We start from the raw sequence: 25,687 nt of genomic DNA, 5'->3' as shown, positions 1-25,687 counted from the left end.
CATACTATTACTCCCTCTATTCAATCCAATGTGAGACTAAAGCAGTGCAATGTGCTTGTGCTCCAAGTGCCCTACTGAAATGAATTTTAACAACACAGCTAAGCAGAATGCTGGGGTCAGTCTGAACTCACCGAACATGATGTAGCCAGTAAGCAGAAAAAAATATGTAAACTCACCTGCATGCTGTTTTTGAGGTAAGTGTTGTATTACCCAAGAAAATTAGTGATCACACACTGTTACCTGTGTTTTTCTTGGAGTGTTTACTGCTTCACAGGTGAGGCTCTTGTCAGCAAATCCTTCCTTTGCAAAATGTTCACTCCTAAAAGACAAGCTCACGAAATTTTGTACAACACATAACAGGAAAAATACTAATCTTTCATCTTTCTTTCTTCTTCATTAGGAAATACTCAGGAAAACTTTGGGGAAAAAAATAAGATTTAACATCATTGTATTTATTAGGTTCCAAAACAATACACATTCACATCCTTTTGAATACAGTACATTTGGCACAGTAATAATGTTTACGATGAAATAACACTAATGAGTGGCAAGAGATTCAAATTACATCCATAAGAAAAAAACTCTGTACAAATAAATCCTCACAATAAAAAAAAACCCTACCCCCCAACTGAATACATTTTATATTTAGCCAGAACTATTCTGCACATAATTTAAAAAGAGGTAATTTTTAGGCCTATTTGGAGAGAGTTATTTTTCATCCTATGGAGAAAAAATTTATTTCCATTTTAAAAGTCTGTTTGGGAGGAAAACCAAAAACAATGTATTCTTTATAATTATTATTATGAATAATAATTTTGGCATTTTGCACTCATTTTACAAAGAAGGAACAGAAAAGATTCTACAGAACAGGCAGAAATGTAACAGAATGTCCTTTTTTTTAAGAGTTATCTTTAAAAAATGTTCAAGGTAACAGACAGACCTTCTGATGTAAACCCAAGGCAGAGAATCTAACTATTTATATGGAAGAAATATCTGCCCATGCAATAGTTTCTATCTCCTTCACTTTTCTCTTAGCATCCTACCCAACTCTGCGGGCACTGAGGCCTCTCGACATACGGACGTTTGCTAATTTTCTTCACGTTAGAGAGGGGAATAGAGACTACATAGCTTGTGCACAACAGCTGTATGGGATGCTTTTATTCCTTCAAAAGAAATGCTCAGGGCTCTGTGTAAAGGCCCCTGGTTGGACAAACAGTAGTGCACGATCCCATAACTTGCCTTCCTAGCAGTCTACTCACCCATGGAAAAGAACGCCTTAGCATTGTGATCAGTTCTTGCCTGGATGTCAAAAGCTAACCGTGATGAGAAATAAACAGAGCCAGTGGCGAGACACAAATTGATGGGCAGCTCTACAATATATTTCTAAGAGAGAAAGAGATTTAAACATTGAGATGATGCAATCATTAAGATGTTTCTGTGCTGGTACTCAGCTCCAGAAGCTAGTCTTTTCCCAGTACAAAAGATTACTGAAGATAAATTAAATTAAACTAAAGGCTTGATCCTTATTACACTTGTAGGCCAGACAACACATTAATTGATATATCATAATATTTAATATTTTGAAATAATCATAAGAATATATATAATAATTACACCTGAGTTTTAAAAACAAAACAAAATGGAACTGAATGGTGTCATCAGTAACAGGCTATGAGCAGCCAGACACAAAACTGACACAAACTAACTCATCTGCTTGAGACCGAGATTATCTCTTAAAGCCAATGATTCACACTTTGTCCACCACGATTTGTAACATTCCTTTCTCTTTCTGAGCTCTATCATGTCATAATAGAGTTGAAGAGAACTATACAAGAGATTTAGTATAGCTTAATATATGTCTACGTCTTTTATAACAAAAACCTCATCTTTCTGACAGTAACTTGAACCAATACACATACAAGAGTATTGCACATGGACATTATTATAATTATTCTTTCATAGACTAACATTTTAATAGTATGCCTGAACATGCAGCAGTTGATACCTCTATATTCAATGAATTCCACAGGCCTTGCAGCAAACACTATATACAAAATCTCACCTGTACAAAAGGCAAAAAAGCTTCTTTAGTGCCACTTTGCCAATCACAAGTATATATATTTTTGTGCAGCTGGAAATCCATGTGCAACAATTAAAATGGATTCCAATGACCGCTCACTCAGTCCAGTAAAATATATAATAAAATTACCTCAGCGATACATGTACACAAAAAAAAAAAAAGAAAAACAACAAAAAAAAGATTAAAACCAAAACCAAATCACAGGGTACTCCTGGAAATATAAGTACATAACACTGTTTGCGTATCTACAGGAGGTAACTTCACATTAGTAATATTGTCCACATGAGTTACCATTTCAATTCATACACAAAAAAAATCAATTTACAGCTTTCAATAATGTCAGTTTGTGAATGTTTGATCTTCAGTTTTTTAACACATCTCCATATAATGCACGTGTAGCCTTATTTTGTGTCTTCTAAAAGCAGATTTCTCTTCAGATTTTAAACATAAAACCCAACAAACACAGTAGTACTATGGTAGAAGTGTGCAAAAGTAACACACTGCTGAGCAAATAAATATAAATAAGAAATTATTTACCAACTTAGCTACTATGGAAAAGGCAAATTTATAATGTTTATAATTAATTTTTTATGTAAAATTAACTGTAAACATTTGCAAGATTGCCGTCACATTAATGGTTCATTTAAAAGGATATTAAATTTGGTAACATGGATAGTACATCAAATTGTCTGAAAAACAGAAAAATGGCTGTATATAGCTGAGTTAAAGTACTGTAGGCTTTTTATTCTTTAGCCCTTTAATATCTATCCATGTAGCATCTGTTTCTTGCTTTAAATATCAGTTATCTTTTTAGTCTCTCTAGGAATAAGTCTCTTATTCCTAAGAGCTTCCTGTATATTGTATGAGGAAGTTCTCTGAAAGCCTTAAGTGATGTGCTTCTTTTTCTGGACAACTTCATAGTTTGTACCTCTCCACAAAAAATTAATAATTGAGGATTACACCTCCATGAAGGCAGACTTTGCCTTCCAAAAGGAATCTGAGTACAAATCTCACCATAACCATGACTGCAGAAGAAGTAGTTCTCACCTTCTAGATTAATTATATATGATGATTACAGAACATGGTCTGCTAAATTGCTTTTAATTGTATAGCTTCATTTCCTATGGAAAAGATACAATTTTGTCCTCTGGGAATTCCTAGTCTTAGGAATAAAAGAAAAGTTGCAAATATATGGCAGTGTGTTACATCCACAATCTCTGATACAAAATTATTTTGCATTGCTTTGTGAGACAGAAATTAAGAGTGCTTTCAGGTCAGAAGATTAAAGGAAAAAAACCAATAAATATATATTTTAACTTGGGATATGGGCTCAGGGTAAATGAAGTAGTTCTTGATCTACTGAGTCTCAGTAAATTGATGATGTCTTCAGAATCACTTCTTGTAGCATCATTCATCCGTCAGCCTAACGTTGTCTATGGCAGTAGCTCTTCTCCAAAATAAGAGAACCCTTTAAATTCTTCTTGATTGATTTGTTTTATAATTGTCTCATCCACTAGTGTTAATACTGGTTCTTCTCGTGTAAAGTCTTGATCAAAGTTATTTACATCCCTTTTGGTTTTCTAAGAAGAAAAATATAAATAAGGTGAATGGTAAAACAGCACAATAAAATAAAACGTGCTCTCCCTCCTCTCCAATCCCCCCTGAAAGGCTGAATTTTCTGGAATGATTGAAATAAAAGAGGAGCTACTTCACACAAATAATAACAGACATATGAGAGAAGCTACAGGAGCAAGAAGTATAAATGAGTTTAGGAGAGGCCACAGAAGCAGAACTATAAATGAGGTTCCAGAGACACACAGTCTCTGCCAGGCGAAGGAATAGCAGTATGATGGTAAAGCAGGAAGCTGAGATTAGGACTAGTTTTAAAAAGGACTTTGGCATAGTAGGTGGTATGGCTGTTTCCTCCTGGATTTGAACATAATCATATCTCATTTCAGAGTCACAGAGTGAACTGGTTTAATTGATTTCCCCCAAACACAGCCCAGTGTTTCAAGTCTAAGTTAAGCATTTCTTTATATCAGTACAAGTGATAGGCTTGTAGGCTATCACTTGTAATGATATAAACATTAATGATATAAACAAGGCTACATCCATGTTTAAAAATCTGAGGTAAAGCTTCCAACAGCTCTCAGTCCAAAACCCTTGAGCTCAACATTGGCAACTCAGATTTCCTAAAGCAGCCATATGTAATTGAGAGCACTATGCAAAATGTGAAAGCCTGTCTCCAGAGAAATCCACCTCAGAACTCTTCTTTATTTCAATGGCATCAGGATTTTTCCCACTCAAGTCTAAAGCACCTCACTCCATCAGCAAAGTTGGGTCAACAAAGTGCAGCTGTGCATATTTTGGGACAAGAGATATTAAGAGAGACAGAGTTGGGGAGGCTGATTTGCTGTCCTCATGACACTCACAACAGTGACTATCTGTGACCACTTACTTGAAAAACTCTAGGCTACAGCAATAAATGTTCTCCAATGGTCATTCCTTTGAACCTGCAGTGTTCACATTTTCCATGTTGGCAGCACATTTCAGGCATGTACAGGTTCAGGGAATTGGAACAAACATTTTTCTCTGGGCTGTCTCTTTTCTCTTTGTGTCATGGAAACTAGTGATTACCTGGGTGATCCTTCATGGAGGCACACTGACACATTGAAAATGAGCTTTGTGTTCCTCCTGCCCATGACTGAGATTAAATGATACTGGAAATAGAACAGCTATTTGACTTGCAGAGTAAAATGATAAATGAAAAAGTCATACATCATAAATATATTAATATATTCAAAATGGGATATTTTAGATTACCACCTTTCAATGTAGGTGTATATATATATATATATATATATATATATAAATGTGTGTTATTCATCAGCTCTACTGAGACACTAAACAGTTTTCTTTCTCCCAGTTGTGAAATAGTCACAGCAACCTTCACCTACACTGTTTGTAAGAACTTTATAGACACAGGGAAATGAAAGTCTGTGTAAATGCAAGAGACTGTCACCTGTAAACCAAGTACTTTCTAAGTGCAGACAAACAAAAATCCACAACCTCTATCTACAAAATTCCATTAAAAGGAAAAGGATATGGACTTAACAAACATATATATATTTATGTTTTTTTCATTTTAAATATTTACTTTGTACATAAAGACCAGACATGAAATGTATGCGACTCATGTAACTCTGAATTGCATAAGTGGCATGAGGGACATGGCTTTGGACTTTATGAGATTTTTTCCAAAGTAATTTGGGCAAAACCTGCAAAATAAGAATGAAATTCCATCTTAATTCTTAAAAGCATTACATTGCAACTGCGTCTACATTTTTCTTGTTCCCCATGTCCTACCACGGTATTTTCACACACTCACAAAATTAATTTGCCACGGGAATACTCACTAAAGCAGAAGAAGGTGAGTATTTGCAAAAAGAAGAATTCAAATTCAGAACTGTAGTTATATGTAAAAGAAATGTGACTACCCTCACACTTTTATTATCTATCATAAACTCTCAAGTAGCTGAAAACAAATAGAATATGTATTATTTTCAGGTTTTCATATTGAACATATTTTTGAAAAGAATTATTTCTTTGCTTAAGTCAAAAGGGTAAAATGACAAATTCCTCAAAGCCTATCAGGGGTAGTTAATTCCCCATAGCTATTTATTCCAGAAATCAGTAAGACTTGTGAAGGTGCTGGATGAAACAGAGCACAGAAGAGTACATCTTAAAAAGGGTCCAACATTGGTGAACGTAAATTCTATTGACTAAAACTAACTGTGCTGCCAGTAGGGAATCCCAAACACTTCTGAAACAACAAGCAAAGGTATTTGCTTAGATTTAAAAGCCTACTGTGTCTTAAAATATGACTTCAAGACCAAAGGAGGAAAGAGAAGGTTTTACTTTCTCTGATTTATAAACAATTCCATGTAGTTTTGGCAGCATAGATGTAAATCACCCAATTTATTAACAGGGCAAGCAAGGAGCAATCTATGATTGCAAGGATATGCTAACAGGTCTCTAACCAACTGGTGAAATGAGATTAAACAAATCACAGGGAACAAAAGTGAGTGGATTAAGCCAAGGTAGCACTCATAACAAGTGCTTCTTTTCAACAGAAAGATTTATTTGAGAAGCCCTCCTTAGCAACTTAGGCACTTTCTTCCTGAAGCTATAACTATTTTGCAAGGCTCCATTTGCTAAGACAAAACAGGTCTGGCCACATTTCTGCTACTATTGCTATTTTAATGGACTTGCACTGTGAATACTCTGCAGGCCAAGAGCATGAACCATGCCACAGTTGCATCATGAGGGCTCAGGATGAAGGTATGAAGGGCTGTGCCTGTCTCCTAGCAGAGAAGCTGAGAAAAGAAGGAACATCTGCAAGGTAAGGAGAATATATGAAAGAAACAGAGTGCAGCTATTATCTGACTTTGAACATTAAAAAATCGTGAAGATAAAAGGCAAAATGTTTAGATTGGCTGCTAAATGCATAATTTAAAATGCAGTAATTATATGGGTGGGATTCTGTTTATTTAGCCTGCAGCTCCTAAGACTCTGGGACACATTATTTTAAACTTTTCAGACTTTTTTCCAGGGTAGACTCTTCCATTTCAGATGACTGAGGAAACTAAAGTACTAGGAAAGAAGAACACCCAGAACTACAGCTGTCCTGCTAAACACACAGAAATTCCATTAGGTTTCAGAAGCTCCTTTTTTTCTGTCTAGACTACCCAAGCCTCTTGTCTTTAGCTACATGAGAGCAGGAGCACAGCAGCTACCCAAAAGCTCCTGACAGTAGGTGCCAAACTCCACACTGCACTGGCAATGACCAAAAAAGACAAAATTATGTCGCAGACATCTTTTGTGAAAAATCCTTTTCTTAGGATTTTTCCTCCTGAGAAGCTGAGAGGCCTCAGGAACAAAATGTAAACTTTGATTATCTGCTGCTGTGGAATGCAACAGGTGGATCTTTGATCAGCCCATGTTAGTTGTTTCTAATTAACAGCCAATCACAGCCCAGCTGGCTTGGACAGAGAGTCCAAGCCACAAACCTTTATTATCATTCCTTCTTATTCTATTCTTAGCTAGCCTTCTGATGAAATCCTTTCTTCTATTCTTTTAGTATAGTTTTAATGTAATATATATAATAAAATAATAAATCAAACCTTCTAAAACATTGAGTCAAATCCTCGTCTCTTCCCTCAACCTAAGACCCCTGTGAACAGAGTCACAAAATTCCACTTCTAAATCTCATCAGAAAGATGGCTGCTCCACCAGCAGAAAATCTCTGGTACAGAGAAGGAATAGTGACTACCTCTCATGCAGGACATGTGCTGGCCACTTGATTTTTGATTTTCCCAGCAGTGTGAATGCTTCAGAGGTCTCCTGCCTGAGCAGTGACTGGGTGACTTAGGAGACATGATTTGATTTGATGTAACACTTGAACTAATAAACCCATATAACTACTACCCATCAAGGATGACAATTTTTAAGTCAAAATCATGTTTTATTCTATTCAAAGAGATAAAGATATCAGAAACTGTAAAAGGCTATCTCTTGATAAAACATCATTTTATCAGTGTTTGTAGTTGGCCTGTACAATTTTGGAAAAAGAGCTATTGGGTTATTTGAGTCAAAATATTTTTTTTATTCTCAGATTTCTTCACATATTTATTAAAAGATACTGGTAATAAGCACACATTAAACAGTGGTTTTCTGAATTGTTTTTGGTTTCACTGCCATTTCAATAAAACATTCAATTTCTACCTGCAGTTACAAACTCAAGCTAACAAAAACACTACTAAAATCTGCTTATTAAGCTTTCCAGTGTTGAGGATTACCAGCCTTGTCTGTCAGTGATTATTAAATGACTTTACATGAATTTCAAAGTGAAAAAAGAAATTTAAGTTGATGTTCTTATCACTGAAAATACACTCAGAAAGTGAAAACTTGCCATTCCTTCCATTAATTACATGAACCAAATGTGAATGATGCGACCCTTTGGTATTGAAAAGCCACAGAAATCCTTGCAAGAAGTCACCTGACAGAGGGTGTTCCAAACCAGGGAACTCAGCAAAGCTTGGACAACTCATCAGATGTGTCATGAGGCCAAGAGGCTCAGTGGACTCTCTTCTGCCTAATAAAGATTAAATTAATTCTCCAGTTTGGAGACATTAAGAAGTCTCTCTCTTTAGTCTGTTACTTATTTTCATTTAATTTGCAGAAAATCACTGAAAACCTTTCAAGTCCCCTGAAAGCTCAACAGCTCCCATAACTGTGCTAGCACTGTCCAGCAGCTTCAGAGGCTGCTCAGAGAAGGTAAAAACAGATGGAGGAGGTGGTTAGGAAACAACATTGCCACAAAAGACTGCGTTTTGTGTTTTAGTCTGATTGTCCTACAAATTCACAATATGCTGCTTAAATATAAACAATATAATATATAAAAATATAAATATATAAAAAAAATATATAGAAGGCTGCTGCAGCTTTTGATGTACAGCTCCAGGGACACAGCAGGAATGGGACATGCAGCAAGAGTCACACTTTCTCATATGTATTGGTATCACTTAATTTTATCCAGAATTTTGCTTCAGTAAGTAATAAGTGATTCCCATGTTTGACACAGTATCATCAAGAAGAAATTCTTCCATCAGGATGATAAAGCTCAAACATTTTGTATTTACCTCCTTGCTCATAAGATTTTCAGATTATATTTATCAAGACAAAGGGAAACTCAGCCATCAAACCAGCTGGTTTGAAGCTCAAGGTTATGTGGCTAACCTCACATGTCACCATCCTCTCCTTCACCTCTCCTTATTATGATAACAAAAACCACAGCACAGGCAGAGATCAGTTTGCACCACTGATTGGATCTCTTTTTGTAAAGGTGTAGTAGTTTCTAAATGTTTGAGACGAACTATAATGAGCACTCACTTTTGCACATAACTTGTGCTATTTATAAGTAAATGCAGTATGAATATTTTAAAGGAAATGGGCTAAGTAAAGGAAATGGCACTTCTGGCCTGGCTTTCAATTTATCCTCAGGATGCCTCTTCACACTATTTGCATGTACTGAAAATCTGTTTCAGTATAAGAAGTATTTCCTAGCTTGTCTGATTTCAGAAGATAAGAAATACATGTTATCAAAATAACTTTACAATTCATTAAATTTTCTCAGCAGGTTAATTGCTCTATTCACACATGGAACAGTGACAACACATTTGCCATGAGCTGTAATATATTCAACTGAAGCTTATGATGATAAGAAGGCTTTTGAATCCAAGTAGCTTTTTAAAGTATAACAACATTCATTACTTCCAAGCAGAGAGTGAGATTTCATTCTCCTAGACTATGCTTTCATTAGAGGTAAAGGACATCACATTAAGTGAAAGTAGTGGGAAAGCCCCCCCACTCAACAAAGATGTTAATAGATAGTGAAACAGTATTTGAAAAGCATGCCAACCTATGCAGTCCATACTTTAACCTGCTGTGGAAGTACACAGATATTTAATAAACACCAAGCAAATTGACAAAATGATGGATTTTAAAAGGGATCATTTGTGATACACTAAACTAAAACCACATTTATATTGAAATGGTATTCCCTTTCTTAGGAATGTGAAATGGGTCAACTAGGAAGGAGGAATAACCTGAACAATTAGGGGCAAAAACATTTAATGACTCCAGGGCCAGAATGTCAGCCTTTGTACATCATTTTTACACAGTCTTCCTCAAAACCAGAGCCTCCCAAAACCACCACCACCAAACAGCAAGGCAAACAAATCAAAGCTCTGCAGGTTCCCTGACAACCACCCTGTGTTCGTGGTCTGAGCAATGAACCTCTCCCAGCAGTCCCTGTGCATCTCTTGTCCTCTATGGCCCTACTTGGTATACTCATAACCCTGAGTACACAGCACTAAAGTTATACAGAGCAAAATGCTACATATATAGCAAACCTTTGTTCATAGCCTCATTGCTAGACCACAGCAGTTATTTCTGTGCAGAACTTGGATGGAGATAGATTTCACAGGAACTTTAGGGGAGCTCAGCACCAGCCTTCCATCTGTGGTTAGTCCTTTGCTCTCAAAATCCATCGTGTTAATCTCCTCAGGGCTGGCTTCCATTAGCACTCAATTATGACACAGAGCTATTGCTCATTAGCTATGCTGTGGTAGAATACCTGCAATTTTTGAAGTGAAAAGAGTGCCAACTTCTAAATTCCTACACTACATCTTCCCCTTAAGGTAGGCTTCTCTGAGAGATTTAACCTCATGAGAAACAATTTCATATTTCTTCTTGGGAAGGGGAGGAAAGAGAAGAAGAGAAAGTAATGGAACTATCATATGAAAATACCCTTCGCCTGCACAATGTGATTCCTGTTGCAAACCTTATGATTATTCTGCAGTGCAGATTTTATATGTGTGTCTCTCTAATTCACATTACACTGGCAAGCTTCCATTGATATCCTTCAATTGATATCCTCAGCTGCTCTAAGGTCATGATCAGCCATGTCACCTTCCCTCTTACACCCCGGCACACATCCACGATTAGCCCATTTTCAGTTGTAGAGGTGTAGTTCTCCTGAAACTGCATTTCTACCACTGTCACAGCAGAATGACAGGAGTCAGGACTGGTGCATCTGTGACAATGTGCTGAACCACCTGCTGGTGAGTCCTCAAACACATGCGTAGAAGCCTTTTGGCCTTCCTGATTCCTAGCACCTCGGCAAAAAAGACTGTCCAGACAATGGAGCTAACTGGCAAAGCAGAGGAAAAAGTGAGGTAGGTTGGTAAGTCTAGGGCACATATTCCTAGAATTTCAATGGCTTCCAGGAGAAATCTGCAAAATCACTGAAAAAGCGATCCAAATATAGATTAACTGTGCACTGAGACACTTGACCAGATATATTCTCTAAAAGATCAATAGATTTATTTACTTTACTTTGCATTCTTTAAGCAATCACAAAGACAAGGAATAAAATAAGGAGAATGTGATGTGAGTAAATTGATGAGTGATGTAATGAAATATTTCAAGACACTCTGTGTATCCTGAATAAATACTGGCTGACTTCCCAACATTTTATTTTGCTTATGGTCACCTTCACATTTCTTTACAGAAAAGATGGAAGCCTTCCCGATGATGACATGAAATTAAATAGTAGTATCTTGGGATTCTGAGACCTCCTCTATCAAGGAGCATTGATATGTGCATTGTGAGGCTGGAAGCAGAAAAAAATCACAGCTTGAAAGGTGTGACAACACATATAGTGGGAGCAAAATTCCAAGATTCAGTTACATACTAAAAGTAGTTTGCATTACAGGCCATAGAGCAGGAATGCTACACAGTTTTTGGCAAGAATACCTACATTTCTGGAAATTTATGCTCTTTGATACTCTAGTTTCACATGGGGGATGCATATGACAGGCTTTCATACAGCAAAATGGTATAGCAGGTTTTACCTACGACAAATGGAGAAAGCTACACAATGAGGGTTTATTGCTAAGACCACTGAATTGCTAGAGATTATATTTTCAAGTGTAATGATTACTTTTAAGCCTTTACAAAAACAGAGCAAAATAAAGATGGATGTTCCTTTGAAAGCAGCTGATGATGCTACCTTTTTTTATTTTAACTAATGCACATACAGATCATAGGCTAAATAAAAGATATTGTAGGACTATGCATGAATGCCTATTACTTATGCCTCTCAATACATCTTCTTTCCACCTTTCTTCCAGACCCTGTAACTGCCTTTTTTAGAACACAGTTTTATTCAAAGAGCACAGAATGACATAGCAGAGTTTGTATTGACATGACTTTAATTCTTGGCTTTGGGTTTTGCTACTGATTTGCCTTGAGCTTGAGTAATGTTCTCTTTATCATTCATCTAATTTTCCTCCTATTTTTGGTCTCCTATAGGTGGGCTGTGATGCCTCTATCACTGTCTAAAATCTCCTGACTGTCTTTCACTTATGTGGCTTTTTGCACAGTGGGAATCCCATCTTGCTGGGAATTTGAGCTGTTAATGCAGACATGACAGCAAAAACTCAATCTCTCTTTCCTCTTGTTCTTGTCAAATATAATCACAGTCTTCCAAAGAGTCACAGGCAGTCACGGTCTTTAAATCCTTCTTTTCCATGCTCCAGAATTCAGCCAAGAGAGCTGCTGTTCTCTAGGCCCTTCACAAAAGTGATAATGGCATGCAAGGAACAAGGTCTGTGCTTAAGGTTTTTAGCAAGTGTTTATACTGAGTGTTCCTCTCATCCCGGGGGATTTAAGTATGTGACCTCTGGATCATGCTGTTGAGAGGACCAGTACAAGGTCTGTGCCTCCACAGGAACAAAATCCCATATGCCAGCACAGCAGCATAACAAGAGGAAAGCAGCAGCTAATGAAATGCTAGGACTCCTCACCATGTAAAGGTGTCTTCCCTGTCCTGCTACTGTAGATAAGTAGCTACACACCAGCTGCTTCAGTCCTCCCTCTGCCTAACAGTGCATATGTTAAAGGAGGTAAGTTTTGCACTACTATGCTGAGCTGGGAACACACACACTGACACATTTTTGCTGCCCATTTTGGGCGAACACCCTAGTAAGACCCAGTGCTTGCATTAGCATAGTGCACTGCTAGTACAGAAAGTTCTGCATGAGAAATAAACCCAAAGCTCTTTTTATACTCAGTGTTTACTGGACTCCAGCTGGGATGGGATTAGTCAGAAAAGGCCAGCTTTCAATGAGTCTTGACTTATTTTTTTTTTATAAATTCCACCTTCTGATAAAGAGCCAGATGCTACTGCTTCTTAATCAGCTGGTGTTTTTCCACTGATTTTTACTGACATCAGGATCAGGCCCAGCCGAGGAATATTATATATTATCTACATTAATATAAAAATAAAATATTTCTGTGTGAATTCTTGAGAATGTAAATAAGAATGCAAGTGTACATAATAAGATTATTTCACTTAACTTTTTAAATAACTTCATGAAAATTGCACAGGAGATTATAGGAGTCAGAAAGTGAAACAGAATTTGTGTTCTTCTGGGGAAGCCCAAAAGGAAAGCAGGTACACTCTGGTTGCTTATCACTCTATCCCAAAGGCCACCACTCAACAATGTACACTTAACAGATGGTTATATGGACTTAATTGTCCAGTATGAAAATATTTTAGTGCTATAAAACCAGGATTTAACAAAACCAAACAAATACTGATGGATCCCCAGTATAGAATCAAAAGAAGCATAATAAAAATTCTTTAACTTATAAATATTTGGGAACTTGCAGTGTTGGGAAGTAGCTTTCAAACTTCTGTAATTCTAGTGTTATGGTAATCACATCTACAAACAGCTGCTGGAGGCACTGACACTGAAGATAATGAAAAAAAAACCCCAAAATCAGACTAGCTGAATGAGAAATTCTGGGAAAACAAAACCTTGTACATAAAATTAAAAAAAAAACAACAAACAACAAACCCAACACTGAAATCCCTTAAAAATACCAGCTCACTTCTGATTTCTCTAAGCTGCACATAGTCTCCTCAAAAGCTATATACTTATATCTTGGGCAAACTTAGAGGTTGCACAAATTGCCAAGCTAGTTGAAGCTTAGAAAACCGAAGTCTTTTCCTTTGTTGAGGAAAGAGGCAGGATGTTCCAGACTTCTCTGTCCTGCCCAGCCACTGGACTGACTGATCCAAGCTACACTGCAGGCATAACTATGGTAATATTTGTTGTTCACAGCTGCCTGCATCAAGCTCAGCTGAGATCTTGAATTTCATTGCCTGAAAACAACCAATGCTTCTCAATCAGCAGCCACCTGGCTAACACTCAAAACCAGTAGCAGAAAAGTGTAACTTCTAGGAACCATCAGAAATTCAATACTCTGAATCATGATACCCAGTGACAGGGGTGGCATGCAGAAAAATTGTAGGAGGTCCACCATGATGACTGTCAGTAATAAAAAGTCTGTCTCAAAAGTCCACATCCATTTTTCTTTAGTTTTTTTAAGGATGTATATTAACCATTTTGACAGTGTACCCCATTTCTAAACATTTATTTTGTACACCAATATTAATCAACACGGTATCACTCTCAGAAGAAAGCCCACAGTTGTCCTATGCCTGAAATGTCTGCAGCAAGTGGGAAATACATCATGTTCAATGTGTAATAATGGTACATGAGGGTCTGAGGTCTCAAGATCACTCCCCAGTGCCTAAGCAGTAACACTTCATGCAAAGGCATGCAGTATAGCCCCTTGCGTGCCCATCTGCTAAATGCTCATTGCCATGCACTGATGACTGAATGGAAATATATTATGAAACTGAAGGGACACCTCAAGGTTATTAGGCCTAAAAGTGGACCTACCTTGACATTTTCCCCATATTGAAGGCCTTACCTTAAAGAGGGACATTCACACTGAAGCAAACTTGAAAAGAGAGAACATTTATACAAAAAGAAATTTACTTGGCCTGTAATTTCCTATGTTCCTTCTGGTGCTATTGAATGATACTGCATTTTACAGGATTTCTTCCCCACAGCGTAAAGGCAAAGTCATAATTCTGCATGGATGATGATACAATCTATCGTCACAAAAAAGTAGAGGTGTGCCAAAGAATCCCCACCAAAACAGTATCATGACTTCCCAACACTAGGTTAAAAATCCCTCATTAAAAAGTAAAAAAATCTTTGCCTGCAATCACTCATGTATGAAAATGAATCTGCAAATATAGAACTTATGTTTCAGGCTAACATATTGGAAAGTTTTCTCCAGAAATGTGGTCCCTCTTTAAGGATTCCAGCCATATTTCACAGTAAGCAGATGGTTGCTGCAGCAATTTGAACACACACCTCTCTAATTGAAGACATTTTTTGGGAGCCATTCAGTGCAGCACCCACCCAGAGGGCAGGTCTGCCTGTTTGCCTGTGCAAACAGCCCAGCTGACTCTCCAGAGGTGCTGATTCGTATTTGCTACTCATTACCCAGCTTCCAAACACTGTGGGCATCCGGCCTCTCATTCAGTCATAGGCAAAGGATTGCCAAAATTTTGCCAGTTTTTCACTCATTCAGGGGAGAGGGAAAAGAAAATTCACGGTACTCAGTGACTCCAGTTGTAACCCACGATAATTGGCTACGACTAGAATTTCATATTTGGGAATGACTTTATTTCAAACCTTTGCTGCAGTGCAGTACTGAAAGAGGACACATTGCTGGCATCCTTAAGTCAAGACTTAACAAGGGAGTTCAGGTTCTCAAAGGAAACTGCATAGACAATGTGGCTCAGATAGTGATAACTAAGGGGGGAGGGACTTCCATAATGGTTTATCATTATCTTAGAGTTACTGGAGCTGAGAAAGGTACAATTTGAGGCTGAGAGGAAATCTGCTAACACTGAGGTCTGGTATAGCATAAGAACACTCTTCCAAGGGAAGTCCTAAGCATCCAGTCAATTTAAAAGCAGGCTGATCTTTAGCACTTGTTTTTTGACATTTCTCAGTCATATTTTTTCACTGGCCCTTAACTTTGCTTGTAATTACCACAGAGGGGAAACTGAAGTGAGAAAAGATTAGATGATGCAGCCTGGACCACATAATCTGTTTCTAGAAAATCTGGTGGAGGAACTTAAATATCTTGCAATTCTTGGGTCTCTGGTTGTAGCTACTAGATCAGCTCTCTACCCTAAGTCAGAATTGAAGAAGGAACATACAATTATTCAGAACATATTCTCAGTGATGTACCAATAGAAATTGAAGAGGCTGCAAAATGAAGGAAGGCATATTAGATGAACAGGCCAGCCAGCAGCTGTTGCTCCATAGTGCAAGATATAATTCTGCAATAGGCTATCCCATTCATTTTGTCTTTAATGCTCTTGAGGAAAGTGAGCTCTTAAAATGGAAAACCAAAAAATTATGAGTGCATTGAGAAAATTAAAATAATGCATTGTTCTGTGAAAGCTGCATGTTGACAGTGAATCATTGTAATATGATTTTGTTAACTTCATCTCCATAAAGCCACACTATGAATGGATTGCCACAGGCACTGATAAAGCCATTAGTGATGAAACTTTGGCTTAATTGCTAGAAAGAAATACATATGGCAAACATCTGTTTTACCAGGCTTTGTATTACCCTCTCACTGAGAGTTCTTCAGCTTTTTCATGTTGAGGACATCTTAGACAGTGTCTCAAATTTTTCCAACCCTGACATTGACAACAGGGTAGATGAAAGAGGCAGTTCTGTCTGTTGGCACGCACATTTGCAGGGGTTGACAATGAAAACTCAGTCTGAAAGGACAGGAGTATCCATGCAGGTCTAATTCTACAGAAATCAAAAAGAAACCCTTCAGAGTGCTGGAGCACATCTCCTATAAGGAAGGGCAAAAAGAGAGTTGGGGCTATTAAGCCTGGAGAAATGAAGACTCCAGGGAGACCCTATATTGTGGACTTTCAATACTCAAAGGGGGCTTCAAAAAAAGAAAAGGAGAAACTTTTAGGTAGAGCCTGCTGCCATAGGACAGAGGGTAATGGTTTTAAACTGAAAGAGGGTAGATTTTAACTAGTTATAAGAAAGAAATTGCTTACAATGAGGACAGCGAAACACTGAACAGGTTGCTCAGATTGGTGAGAGACGCCCCATTCCTGGAAACATTCAAGGACAACCTGGACATGGCTCTGAGCACCTGATATGGTTAATTAGACTTGCTGCAGAGGGGTTGGACTAGATGACCTCTAAAGGTCACTATTCCATGATTCTATTAAATTGATGCTCACTGACTTCAGCCAAATGAGTAACAAATTTTAGGCAGCAATTCTCCTTCATCCCTGGCAAGAGGGACTGTGATACTGCACCTCTTTTTGCCACTTGTGCACTTGTTTCTGGGCTTTTTTGCTGGCTGATTTTGCTGACATGTCAGCAGGCCACAGGTTTACTCTGGAAAACTTTCAGGTGGCCAGCTGTGCTCTGAGAAATGGCACAAAGAATTTATTGCATGGAACTATAACAATACAAAATTAATCAATACATTAAAGCAGAAGCAGTAATCTGTTTCAATTACTGTTTTTAATGCATAGTTTGTATTTGGTATGGAGAGACAGAATCATCCCATCATGCCACAAAGCAGGATCTACCCCACTTACCACCACACCCATAACTTAAGTAAGAAATTGATCTACTGCACCATTGTTTTAATTTTTAAGATGGCAAATGCAGTTTGAAAGTGGAAATAAGCAACTCAACCAAGCCAGGAATAGAGCCATGGAAACAAAGAAAGATGGGGAGCAGAGAATCACTGAATGCTATCAAGGTCTTTGTGGTTCTTGAGCAATAAATTATGTTGCAAACCATAGCCTCGCCTAATGGCTACTGATCATGGAAATTTCATACTCCAAAAGGAATAAAATTCTAGGAAGAATACACGGGGAAAAAAAATCTCAACAGAGGAATAAAATGCCTCAAAGGGTTTTCTGTCTCACAACAGTTGCTCTGGAGAAAGGGTATCTGTCTAAAATGGTACTTATTGCATATGCAGCTACATTTTCACAACTGCATTCAGGGATGAATAATATTATTCAGAAATGTTCAAGACATGCTGTGAAACTGTAAGAATTAGGTTTTAAAAACAGTAAAAATGATTTAAAAGACATTGCAAAGTCACTGGAGCTTAGATGTAACCAGTATCTGCTGTCTAGCTGCTCAACAGTTTGCTTGATTTCTAATGTACATGCTCCAGAGCTATGACTTTTTTTTGTACACTAGCTTAACATTTAGAATAGCTCTACATGGAACAATATTTATTCATTTATTCATTTATTTATTAATATACACATACATATGTAAAATAATGTTACTACTGAAAAGCCTCATGACCCTAGATTTATGAGAGGAAGAGTTGGCAGATAACATGCATCACAGGATTGAGCCCCAGTGCAATTTAACCCCTCTGTATTCTCTATTCCAAGTCATAAACTGCAGAAGCAAACACCCTTCCCAGCAGGTTTCAGAGCCACCAAATCTGCTTCCACTGTCTCTACCTAGGACAGCCTAAAGTGGCACTTCTGCCACTGTTTAGCAAGCTAAACCTCAGCTATTTGTCTGAGTTCTCTGTTCAGGGCACTCTTGCAAGCTTTCAAAAAAACATAGGCAGGTTTTCAAAATCCTTTTGGTAATTTCCACTCTAATGCTGGACACAGGAAGAAATTTCAGCTTCCAAAGCATCATTAGAATAATCAAATCATGTACAAACTAGAAAGACATTAATGGTATATTTCTGGTATAATAAGGAACATAATTACATCCATCCACTGTGTGAATGAGATTAAAAAAACACAAACGAACAACAAAAACCTTTAAAAGTTTGGCTAATAAATATCCATGTAGTTGTTTTTTTTCTTTTTCCAAGCTCAGTTGAAAAACTCAGACTTAAGGCTGGCAGAGTTGAAGTGACACACCTGAACCATGGAGAAACACAGCCTGACAGTACCATGCAATATAGCTCCTCAGAAAATTTATTATGGCAGAGACATGTTGGAAGGTAAGAGAAAAGCAAATCAGCTGTGCTAATCAGGGAACTTGTGTGTTTTGAGGAGAGTGAAACAGAACAGAAGCAAGGCTTTTTCCACAATACCACCTCCATGACCTCCCTTGGCAGATTATTCCATCGTCTGATGGGACCTCAGTGTTTGACCATTTTCCCTAATGACTTTACTGGTTTAGTGTCACCACTTTACATTGCCTGTAGCTCATTTGAGCACATCTTATGTATTGTTTTACTTTGAAAGTGTTTGTGATATATTCATAAATATTCCCCCCTTAGTCATCTTACTGGTTGGTCAGAAAATAGAAGACTACCTGTGCAAATATATGCATTCTTGTATGTGCATGCAAAACTCAATTTCAATGCACAGATAGCTATATATGCATTGTACACTTTTTTCCCAACACATATGTACACTCACATATCACATGCAAGAATGTCTATTTTCTGACTAATAATCTGGCCTCTCTTTTCATAGATCTTTTCACAGAACTAGGCCCTCCTCAACACAAGATTAAAATATTTTTTAGTCCTCTCTTACTATTACAAATCACTTTTAAATAATCAACAGCCCTTTATTAATACTAAAAGATGTTTAAAACCATAAAACATTTCAAACACAGGCATTAGTTATGTTTTTTTCATAGTTATTCCACTGCTATGGAACAGTTACATTTGTTAATCTGAATCAATGAATCTAAATGCTACACCCACAACTGAATTTAGAGAAGAACTCTCTATGAAGATTTTAAAGTAGATCATATTTCATTAGTGTTCACCTTCTTTCCTCTTCTCACAATTTTTCAAAGTGAGTGCAATCCAGACTAGCTTGGCAAGTATACAAAACTACCTTTATAGCACTTGAAATTTACTGCCCTCAAATTCTTTGCCATTTCTGAAGTTGAATAATTAATAATTATATTTCATTTGTGTGATCTTTCTCTCCAGTCCAGATCTATATCACATCTAACTTTCCAAGTAATACATAATTCAGTTTTAAGAGGACAAACAAAAATTTCAAGTATGACCTTGCACAAAGATTGCTATACAACAATAAAATCCAAACAACTGTAAAATTTATACAACTTGACACAAAATAGCTGATGGATCATAAACATGGGTCATAAATATATAAGGAATGCTCAAAGTTATCAGTAAAAGCTGATAGGACCAAGTCACTGGGGAAGATACTTTAGAGAGAGCAGACTGAGAACATTAAAATAATAAGAGATGCCTGTTACATAGAGTATGTATCATCTGAATGCACCACTATAAAAAAAAAAAAGAGTTCAGACAAAAAAACCAAGCATACAGAGCTACTAGACTGCAGGAATCAAATCTGGTAGAATAAAGAAATTTGGTAGACACAATATAGAAAGAATTAGTATGAAATCCAACATTAGAGAAGTAGCCTGAAGAAAAATGACCAGAGTGTAAATAGGGATGTATAAAATCACCCTAACAATTATTAAGGAGCAAAGAGTTGTCCTAAAATTATATAAATTTCAGATTACTCTGAAATAATCTCCAATCACTACTGAAACTGAACAATTCAATTAAAATACCATGAAGAAAGCAGAAAAGAGGAAAAGGAACAAAACATTGGGAATTAACAAAATAGGATTGGCTTTACAATATAATAACAATGAAATAATTACCAGAAAGAGAAAGAAACCCCACTGAGAAAGCAGAAGGCATTTATATCAGCAATGAATAAAATCACCTGATATTGAAATACCTCCTGAGTTTTCAGGACTGCCACAGTGGGAGTAGTTACAAAAATAATAAAAGCCTCATAAAAATACCTATTGTCAAAGGGACTGTGCATCTTGATCATGAAAGGAAAACAGCCAATAAACAGACTAGATGAAAGGAAACTGGAAATTAAATGCAGGCATAAAGTGAAAATAATTCTGCAATAGTTCATCATGACTTAAAAAACAAAATTCTGATGAATATTGAGCAAAGCAACAAAAATTATGATGACATGAGAGGCCAAATTCTGGTGAAAACAAGAGAAGAGCTACACAAACGCAACTCAGCCCAACACAGACTTTGCCCAAGTGCAGCTATCTGAGAGCTGTGGAACCTGACTGGAAAACAGCCACAATATTAATAGGCTTCAGATAGGTACTAAAGGAGTTAATTTGGGGTTTACACTTCCTGCAGCAGCGCAGAGGCTTGTACATCAGCTCAGGCAGCAGCTGCAAGCTTGCCACAGCTCCAGAGAGGAGCTGGGCAGCAGGGTGAGGGACTGGCTGCACCCCCAGGAGTGGGCTCCACCTGCACATAGGGCATTGTAAGGTTTCCATCCTCCAATACGTTCGGAAAACCTTCCTCATGTGACAACACTGTACCTTACTATTGCTCCTAGAAAGGGGTTCATAAGGGCTTTCACTCACAGTTGTCAATCCCTCTGGGCTTTTTCTGCACAGCTACAGAGAGACAGAGAGAGATTTCCCCAAGAGTGGACTCAGAGGACTTGCCTCAGGCTCCTGTTCTGGGCGGTCAGCCCTGCTTTCACCATCTACACAAGGAACTTGGGGGAAGGCATCTCACTGGACTCAAAGGAAAGGATTACATGTAACAAACAGCAATTCTTCAAAAACAGAGGGGACTTCTTCACCTCTGAATTTAATTCAGGATTCAGACTTTATTCCTAAGGTTTTTATTTTGCTCATTTGTTTTGCTTTTTGGGTGTTTTAATACCTTTGTAAACTATCTAAAGAAAGAAACAAACAAGAACTTTGACCATATTCACAGGCAAATCAGCATTGTAATTAGGAACTTGTGAAATCAAAAGATGCAAATCAGTCTCAGAGGATTTATCACAAAGCTAGCCTCTTGCAGTGTGTAAGCACAAAAGTAACTGCATGCATTCTGTGACATTTGGTTAATTGTAAGTGTTTTCATCCAGAGAAACACCAGAATAAAATATTTTTGCACGGCTTTCGTACTTTCTGCAGGTGGATCTTAACAGATTTTTGTTACTTTAAAATAGAAATGGTTATTATCCAGGAAAATGTTAATATATAAATTTATCTAATTATAATGTGTGCTTCTTTCCCCCAAGAAGCTGTTTTTATAAGTTTCTTCACTTAAAATATTTTTCTTTATAAATTCTTGTCTGTGTTTCAACTACAAAATCCAGTGGCCATCAGCAATGCAGAACTGTAAAGAGCTCACACAGAAAGTATAGACAGTATATGTCAACTGAAATAATCTTTTCTGCCTATGACATCTTCGAGAACACAGAATATAATTAAAAATGTACATTGAACTCTCTCATGGTTTATGTGGATGAACATGGATGTTTTTTTGTGCATTACATTTATTCCTGACACTTACCTTCTCAGAAACAATGACAAAGAAATCTTCTCAGTGCCGTTTTTATGTTACTGTTTCAGCCCTCAAAACACTGCATCAGGTAATCTCATTTCTCAGAAAAGCCAACAAGTAGAACTGCCAAACCAAGTTTTCTCTGAATGTTATACAAACTGCTACTTACAATCCGAGGTTTGAAGGGTGGCTTGATTTTCCTTTGTTCTAGAAGAACCCAGTCAATTTCCTTGAAAAATGGATGCTGCTTGATCGCATCTTCCCCGTTTTGTGACGCCACACAGCCAAGTCGCTTGTTGGGATTTTTTGTCATGAACTACAGGGTGGAGAGGGAAAGGAGGAAAAAGTTAAAATATGAATGGCAATACCTGGAAATCATTTGCTGCTCAATTACACACTGTAATTCTTAAAGCCAAGTTTTTAGAGACAGTCCCCTTTCAGAAGGTTATTTATTCTGGCACTCCATATTTCAGGGGTTTTGGCCAAACCATAAGATTCAGAGACTCCAAACTGTAAATTTATTGCAAGAAACCCTTTCAGTTTATTGTTGAGACCTCTTAATTTCATCTGACTGGGAGTGTTAAAGGACTAGATTCTCTTTCAGCATATCTACTTCCAGCTTCAGCCAAAAATACTAAAGGAAAGAAAGATGATCTTAAACCCTCCAGAGACAGAGTGATCAGTACCTGCAGAAAGCTTCCTTGAGAATGGGAAATTATGTCATGTCCCCCATGACATAACTTGCACATTTCTCTTTCATTTTTAGTACACGATTAGTGTCAGCGACTGAAACTAACTGGTCTCCTCTGGTGTAGTAATTTATGAACTTCTCACATTTAAACTATTCCTGTCAGAAAAAAAGCTGTACAAGTGATGTAAGACATTGATATCAACTGATGGCAGCACATAATACTTTACCTGATTTTTCTCTGTTATTTTTCCTTCTTTTATTAGCGATTGCTCTACTAACTTCCTAATTTGTGTGGACACAGAATCCTTGCAATTCAAGTAGCAATGAATGCTGTTCTTATAAACACAAACACATTATTGAATTAGCTCAATAGCTTTGCTATAACTTTATATTCAGCTATTATATAACATTTTTAAATTTAGAAAAACTGGACAAAGTAAACAAAATGTAATAATTGTTCAGTGGCTTTTCAACACATGTATCACATTATACTATACTTCTGTAGGAAAAAAAAGGCAAACATAGAATAAAATAAATTACTGTAGAGCATGCCCTTGCTTTATTACTCCAGGTATTAGGTAAGTGGCTACCTAAGCCCTTAGAATGGTTTTAGATATCTACATCAACCATTCAGAGGAGAATGGCTTTCTGTCATTTTAAAGGTACAGCATAGATCAGCAAGACAATTCTGTCTGTGGTCTCTGACATACACGCGCCGTTCTGAAGATGATCCTTCTCTTTGGTCTTGAGTTCAACTGCTCTGCAAGTTCTTTTGCAAGTCATCTAAACTACAGGCAATCTTTTCTATGAGCAGGAGAAATAAAGGTTTTGAAAGGATTACTGTGCTTTGGTGAGGTCTCTTGAAAAACCACAAAATGCATTCCTACATTCCTCTGCTTTATTTTATCTCCAGGACTGGAGTGAGCAGGCCAGGAACCAGCAGCCACATGTATTGCAGAAGCAGAACATGGAAAATACAGGATGTGCTTTTTGTACCATATAATCCAGGTATCAAAGAAGTAAAATATGATCCTAGTATCTGCCATGCTTTATCTTTGTTTTAAACTGGAGACAGGGAAAGCATCTGGACATGTAACTTTTTAAGAAGCATAGGACATGACAATGTGACTAGACTGTCCAGTTAAGTAGTGTACTTTACAAATTTCATGAAACTGTGAAATGGATGATGAAGGAGAATGTATTTTAAGAATGAATACTTAAACAAAAATATCACATGCATATATGAAGAAAAAATATCAAACTTCTAAAGCAGACATTTAATTGCATTAATTTAATCCCTTTCTATTTCTGAAGCAAAAGCTGACATTTATTCCCTGTTTATCACCAGCATCAACACTGATGCAACTGTCAGGACAGACACAGCTGTTAACTGCACTCTGCTGAAGAGATGGTTGCAAATGGAGCTGACAGCCATAGCCATAAACCTTTTCATGGCTAAGGCAGGAACCTCCTTTTCTGAAAGAAGAAGCCTTTTAGGATCAGCATTCCTACTGACTTAAGGGATAACAGGACAAAATGCTGCTCAGGGCTTGAATCAAGGATGATTAGGCTCCCCAAATTTTGCTTCTTGAAATAAATCACACAGATTAAAAGCAGAGTTCTGCTTTGGTAGCCAGAGACTGCATCCCAGTACACAGGCAACACACATTGTAGAGACAATATCTCTCCATTGCTTGGGAAGAAGCAGAGAGCCAGTTTCAATAAAGAATTGTTTTCCTTACTACACAGGAAAGAATTTAAATAGCAATTCCTGTCAATTCACAGAAACAGGACTAATAAGATGTGTGGATTTTCATGGGATAAGCAACACACTGCCTTGTAATACTGAGCTTTAAGATTATCCTCAGTGTTTTGATGGAAATAACAGGAAAACTTTTCTTTGGAAAATAAGACAACATCACCACTTAATACAAGAGAATGTCTTCTTATTAAACTTTCCTTATGTGGTGTTTGAAGGACTGTAAAAAAAAAAAAACAAACAATGTGAGGAAATGAAGTGCTCCAAAGTTAATCCCTTGCTACCATTCATCAGTAAAATACATAGATGCCTCTTTCTTTCCTCTGTTTTTCCTGTTCTTCATATGGACAAGTATCAGATGAAGAACACAAGTTTCAAGCAGGTTTCACACCATACATTTGTAGGCAGCAGGTTGCTAATCCTAAGGAAATGTGTTTTATTAATGGTGTAAATTGACACAGCTCCATTAAATTGTATCGATTTATGCCTGAAAGGCTATGACTACAACAAGATACAAATCACCATTCCTACTATCAAAATGTAGAAAATTCTGTAAAATAGCCAGCTTTAAAAGAAAATCCCCTGGACTCCAATTAAAATCAAATGTAGGTATGAAAACTGACAACAACCCTTCCTTTACAATGTGCCAAAATAACCCCTGAGCCCTGGATATAAGCCCAAACTCTGCAGCTCAAGTCTACATATTTTAATTGCTGAAGTAAAATAATCAAAGGGTCTGGAAACAGAAATGGATGCATGAAAGTAAAATGTGAGCTAACAAAAAGTACTAAGAAAGCTATTTGGGGGAGAAGGGACAATAAGTATTAATAAATTACTACCAGCAGTAACAAATCCTCCATCTTCTCACTACAGTGAATGTAGCAAAAGAGATACTTCAGCAAAGACTTCTGAGAGGTTAACTTTGACTTCTGCTTTGAATCATTGCTAGAGCATCTCTCTTGCTCAGTAGAAGACATTTTCATCAAAAGGTCAAGATGAGAATTTCTGCAGAATGTGCTGTCCACTGGTGTTAAAAATTACAAATTGTTTATGTTTTATATACATTTTCAAAATAACCCTGTATGAAGATCTCTGCAGGATTTTACATTATCAGCTGCCTTCTTAATTGAAAGTCTCCCTTCAGAGGATGAAAGAAAAATATATAGACAGGCAGAGACTTTCCAGTTTCAAAGACAATGGAAAAATGGAATAAATAAAAACCAAGTTATTTTTTAAGCCAAAAATCTTTCTCGGGTTTTTGCTAACTCTGGGGATT

The 25,687-nt window shown here is 37.1% G+C and overlaps 1 protein-coding gene across 2 annotated transcripts in view; it reads right to left on the bottom strand.

Annotated features, from left to right (window-relative positions):
- Window positions 1–431: 431 nt before the first annotated feature.
- The window catches only part of PRKCE (protein kinase C epsilon), a 288,051-nt gene continuing 262,795 nt past the window's right edge, over window positions 432–25,687 (bottom strand). Inside the window, exons 14-16 of one of the 2 annotated variants that reach the window (XM_036379719.2) lie at window positions 22,131–22,277; window positions 14,489–14,518; window positions 3,572–3,660 (exon numbers count right to left, since the gene is read on the bottom strand). In XM_036379719.2, the coding sequence (XP_036235612.1) occupies window positions 14,504–14,518; window positions 22,131–22,277 (162 nt within the window). In that variant the 3' untranslated portion in view covers window positions 3,572–3,660; window positions 14,489–14,503. Of the gene's footprint in view, window positions 3,661–14,488; window positions 14,519–22,130; window positions 22,278–25,687 lie in introns of both variants that reach the window. The other variant, XM_036379718.2, reaches the window with a different exon arrangement.

Source organism: Molothrus ater, chromosome 3, assembly GCF_012460135.2.
Source record: "Molothrus ater isolate BHLD 08-10-18 breed brown headed cowbird chromosome 3, BPBGC_Mater_1.1, whole genome shotgun sequence".
In the NCBI taxonomy this organism is placed as follows: domain Eukaryota; kingdom Metazoa; phylum Chordata; class Aves; order Passeriformes; family Icteridae; genus Molothrus; species Molothrus ater.
This window is presented reverse-complemented; position numbering and strand designations above follow the sequence as displayed.